Here is a 5,811-nt window from a genome sequence, read left to right as displayed (position 1 = left end):
GGGGGGGGGGGGGGCTGTACCAAGTACACGCTTGCAAGCGAGAAAGAATTAACTTTTGATTCTTTACGCTTTTTAAGCGTCGCTTGAAATCTCAGGCGCCATAAAGTGGGCGTGCTTTTTGTGCGCAACAAGCAACTTTTGAACAACATTCCAAGCGCTTGTTGTACCAACGCGCTCACTTTTATCGCGAGCAAGCGTTCTCTTTGTGCTCCGCTTAACGTCGGGTCCCTGGCGGGGTTTGAGCCCTGGACTTTCGGTTGCAAACCCAACTGCCTAACCATTTGACCACCGGCGCCACTATATGGTCGTTAAGCACAAGGGGCTATCATCCCGAAACATGCTGTTTTGAGAAAATCGAAGGTAAAGTTTTTACCCCTTGTCCAGTTCTTTAAAAGAGAGGGGGAGTATAACCAAACAATATACATACATGTACCAAAGAAACCAAACTTCTCCTATAGGTAGGGCAATGCCCACTTTCGGAGTAGGTATGTAAAGTTTCCTGGAAACCTCGAAATCTGGGTTAGCTCACTTGTCCTTGAAAGCGACCATATCACCAATAGTTTTCTTTCGAGATGACACGCGTATGAAGCAATCTTGTTAAAAAGAAAAGTATAGGCACCTATTTCGAACAACTTGACCTAGTGTGCGACATCCAAGGTCACTGTGGGACTGCAGCGTAGCTTTGTCTGACAGTACAGGAACGAAAAACAGCGGTCTGGGGTCGTTGTAATGCTCAAAGACATGGAAAGGAGGGATAGGGGAGAGGCGGACGGACTTCATTACTTTTGCCCCAATTTCCCAACTTGAATACTTGAATATGATTATGCGCTCGATATACCTTCTACTCATTTGCTTTCTTGCCTCTGATCTTTGTTTGTTTTGCTAAGATTGTCGTGTCTTGCTCAAGGACACAACCCAAATGACCACCCATGTAAGGGCGAGGACAGAGAGGCCACCCAATGTTTCGGCGTATCGGTGACACATTCGCTCGGCGCCGACCTTTCCGAGGGTAGAACATATTTTCAGCGCGTGTAGGCTGTTCCTCGGAACTAGAACTAGATTTGACAAGTTGGGCGTTACTGTAAGTGTCATGTTGTGAATGACTGTCGTGTTGTTAATTCCAACATGCTTTCTTCCAAAAATAAAGAAAAAAAGAATTGGCATGCACATGCTGCTTTTTAAAATTTGTTTTTACCTCTATGTAGATTTGCTTAAAATGTATCTCTTATCCCATACGGGGGACCGTTTGCATACAGAGGAAACCAAGGCACTGTTCACGTTTAAATATTAACAAAATATGTGAACTGTGTTTCTTAAACAAACACACACGCACGCACACACACACTTCTCAACTCATACAATCTGGATTTTAAAAACCCATTATTACTTATTTTTTAAAATACTTCACAAACTCAAATTTTGCCCGGCAAACCTGTAGAATTTGGATCGCTGATTTCAAATATCTAATCAGATTTTGTCTACGACGTTTTCTTGTTGAGATAAATGGTCAGTTGAAGAAGGCCCCAGTCCAGTCCGGTGACGTCACACATCCGGCGACAGCTCACCGACAGGGCACTCCTTTGCACCGAGCAGTGGCTTTCGGTGAGTAGGAATCAACATTTCATTCCTATAAAATAAGTCGCCACCGATGCCGCAGAGAGTAGGCCGTGTCTCTGTGCGCCGGTAGAAATTGTATAGATGGATTCCTATAACTTACGACGCCTAGTGGTTATACGGGGGTGCCCACTACAGATAGGATCGTCTCAAAAATGTGTTTGTTTTCAGTTTCAGGCGATCAAGTCGGGCGATCGGCCTGATCCAGCCGTAGTGGGCACCCCGTATTAGGCGACAGAAATCGGCCGCCTTTATGATGTTCTCCCACTAATGGTGTGACATTGTGTACATGTATTAATGTATGTAGGGGAGAGCGGGGAGGCCTCGGACACGTCAATTCTCGCTAAACTGTTTATAGTACACATTTTGTCGCTGGATCACAATGTGTCATTTGAGGTTTAGCTCGCTGTGTTTTTGCACCACACTAAGTGACTAAGCGGAATCTTGCATCTGCTGTGAACAAAATGTTTTTGACAAGGGGTAAAAATGTACGTTTTCACACATCAGTTTGTGAGGCTCACACATCACAATAGTGCACCAACGCTTTCATTATGGAGGTAGAAGTAGAATCGTCCTCCCCTCCCACATCCACTCAACCCACCTCCATCTCTTTTGCACTGCTCGACTCCGTGGGCGACATAGAAGTCGTTAATCTCTTACTCTTCAGTTAATCCAAGTGTGCGCTCATAGAAGTAGCAAAAAAGGTACTACCAAGAGGAAATGTGTTTATAGTATAAAGATCTGTTCCTGCCTAAAGAAAACATGCTTTGCCGACAGTGGGAACAAAAGAAACAAAGAAAGCAGGGAAATACATTTTAAAATGTTTAATGAACTTCCTTTTATCTTTTTTTATTCAAAGATATTCTATTGAGCGTTCAGAAAACAAAAAACGTAGGTCATCACCGCTTGTATGACTAGTTCCGTCTCAATCAAGGGGTCGGATCTTCATTTCAGTAAAAGTCGCCGAATCGTACTGGCCGGTGGTGGTGCCCCATACCAAGCCCTCTCCGTATTCCTGACTTCCCCATTTGCCGTTGAGGTTGGAGTTGTGGCAGGTCTTGTACCACCAAGCACCGTGGTACTCTACGGCGCAGTTGTCCGAACTTTTCGCATCGTTGTCGCGGTCTTTGGTTGTGAAAGGCTGGTCATTGTGGTAGGAGAGTCCATTAGATGAATTACCCGAATATCCTGATACCCGGATTCTGTAGTTTTCCGCTTCTCCAAAGAGAGTGAAGTTATCGTAGTTAGCATAATAGTCCTGTCCGTTGAATGAGATATCAACCCTCAGTTCGTACCGTCTCTGTTAAATTCAAAGCCAAAAACGACCAAAATGAATATCAATTACTGTTTTAACCTAACACAAATCTGTTGGTTTTAGTAGAGGTTTTACGGCCCTCGCAACTGCATAAAGTCACATGAGCACCAAGGTGCGGATGTGAACAGATGTCTTTACAGGGAATCATAACTCTGCTCACCTCTCTTAGCTTTTACACCACAAAGTCTGCTTCGATTATCGAGGCACCCCTGAAATAACGGGTCACAAGAGAGTGACAAACACAAGGAAGTAAGAGGGAAAATGACGATAGTAAGGATTAAGAAAAAGTAGTTCCCTGTAGCATTTTAGGCACAGTTATGAGCACGACAGTGTTGAATCAGCCCATTTACAATTCTACTGTGCAGAAGAGAAAGTTAATGTCCCCCCTTTGGGAATGGCCTAAAGAGACTTTAGTCAGTGGCACCGCCCTGCAAGGGGGGGGGGGGGAGAGACCAATCTCCAACACTGGGCAATTCACAGGAGACAAAAAAAACCTTCTCGTTCATTCATTAATTTACCTTTGCCCTACGACACTTTGTATGGCACTCCTGCAGGCCAGCAACAAAGCAATTTAAAGAAAATCTTGATCCAGAAATCAAAACGTTCTTTTCTTTGGCCCAATATTAAAAACCCCTCTTTGGATGCATACACATGATCATTGAAACAACAACGAGTGATTTACAGTAACTTTACAAAAAAAATTGCTCATTTTGAAACAGAGACACCATCCTGCCCCCAAGATCAGTATAAGCTTGTAGATTTCATCCCCCGGGTTTCAAGAAGTCTCCATGTGTTCCACGTGCTTCACGTGAGAATTGGAAATTACTCACCCCGTCTCTTGGATCGTGTTTCTAAAGCGAACGTTAAAAAGTAGTGTTACGGAAAATACGTCAACTTTTAACTGTTTTAGGCGTATGCTGTAAATCTCCTGGGCTTATATCAAAGAAACCGTTTCGGAACCTTAGTTTGCAGTGACTTTTATGAATGGCCTTTAAATTCTGTTGGTCATCCAATTTTTTGACTCGTGCGTTTGCAGAGATATTAAACAGGGAAATTTAGTTTTGAAAGTGAGCAAGCTATAGTAATAATAATAATAATGATGATAATAATAATAATAACAATAACAATAAGAAGAAGAAGAAGAAACATCTTGATTGTCCAGATCCTGGCACATTGGTTTGGTGTTTCACCATGTGCACACACACACACACACACACACACACACACACACACACACACACACACACATGCATACACACGTAGGCTTACAATCACATGCATAATATAAATGAGCATCAATATAAACAATAATAATCTTAAGCCAGATACAAACTCAATGTAATTTTGATGCATGCTCTGGGGTCGTAAGAATACTTATACAAGATGGTTAAGATGGAAGTATTTTGATATTCTCGTTCATTCATTAATTTACCTTTGCCCTACGACACTTTGCGTGGCACTCCTGCAGGCCAGCAACAAAGCAATTTAAAGAAAATTTTGATCCAGAAATCAAAACGTTCTTTTCTTTGGCCCAATATTAAAAATCCCTCTTCGGATGCATACACATGATCATTGAAACAACAACAAGTGATTTACAGTAACTTTGCAAAAAAAAATTGCTCATTTTGAAACAGAGACACCATCCTGCCCCCAAGATCAGTATAAGCTTGTAGATTTCATCCCCCGGGTTTCAAGAAGTCTCCATGTGTTCCACGAGCTTCACGTGAGAATTGGAAATTACTCACCCCATCTCTTGGATCGTGTTTCTAAGGCGAACGTTAAAAAGTGGTGTTACGGAAAATTTGTCAACTTTTAACTGTTTTAGAGCTCCAACACAGTGCGTCCAGCATCAGACCAGCAACAGCACAGCAACAGCAAAACGACGGGTCAAAATTTTAGGTAATATAGATAGCACTACGCCTAACGGAGTGGCGCCGTTTTGTCCGACCAGCGTGAACCCTGCATGAACCCAGCGTTCGCCCGTCGTTTTGCTGGTAATTTCATTTTAGTGCGACACTAAAATTCAACCAGCACGGACCAGACAAGCAAGATGGAGGCAGAAGTATTGATTGAAGCAGTGAGAAAAAGAGAAGTCCTATTTGACAAAAGTAATGAGAATTATTCAAATAGAGTTGTAATAAACCAACAATGGATTGAAGTCGGCGAGGAAGTCGGAATTGATGGTGAGTAATAATATTTATTAAAATCTTATCTAATTCAATTATCGAGGTTAAATCCCCCCCCCCCCACCTCTCTCTCTCTCTCTCTCTCTCTCTCTCTCTCTCTCTCTCTCTCTCTCTCTCTCTCTGTCCCTCTCTCCCCTCCCTCTCTCTCTCCCCCTCTCTCCTCCTTTCTCTCTCTCCTCTCTCTCTCTAATAATAATTAATAATAATAGTGATAATAATAATATTAATAATAATAATTAATAATAATAATAGTGATAATAATAATAATAAAATAATAATAATAATAATGATAATAATAATAATAATAATGATAATAATAATAATAATAATGATAATAATAATGATAATAATAATAATAATAATAATAATAATAATAATAATAATAATAATAATAATGATAATAATAATGATAATAATAATAATAATAATAATAATAATAATAATAATAATAATAATAATAATAATAATAATAATAATAATAATAATAATAACATTGGACTATACTGGATCCAGTTTCGGCCATTGAGACCTCATCAGTAGCCCTGTATAAATTGTCTTGCGACAAGGGAAATAAGTACCAGCCCAGAGTGCTTTGGATTGACCCAGCTGGGATTCGAACCCACGACTTCCCACATCGCAAGCGAACGCTCTACCACTTGAGCTAACATTGTTGTTTGACTCAAAACAATAATAATA

The 5,811-nt window shown here is 40.9% G+C and overlaps 1 protein-coding gene across 1 annotated transcript in view; it reads right to left on the bottom strand.

The window, feature by feature from the left end:
• Nucleotides 1–2,539: 2,539 nt before the first annotated feature.
• LOC101857058 (tenascin-R-like) overlaps nt 2,540–5,811 on the bottom strand; it is an 8,930-nt gene continuing 5,658 nt past the window's right edge. Inside the window, exon 2 of the mRNA XM_005108178.1 lies at nt 2,540–2,914. Within this exon, the coding sequence (XP_005108235.1) occupies nt 2,540–2,914 (375 nt within the window). The remainder of the gene's footprint in view (nt 2,915–5,811) is intronic.

The sequence above is a fragment of the Aplysia californica genome, unplaced genomic scaffold (genome assembly GCF_000002075.1).
Source record: "Aplysia californica isolate F4 #8 unplaced genomic scaffold, AplCal3.0 scaffold00666, whole genome shotgun sequence".
Lineage (NCBI taxonomy): Eukaryota > Metazoa > Mollusca > Gastropoda > Aplysiida > Aplysiidae > Aplysia > Aplysia californica.
This window is presented reverse-complemented; position numbering and strand designations above follow the sequence as displayed.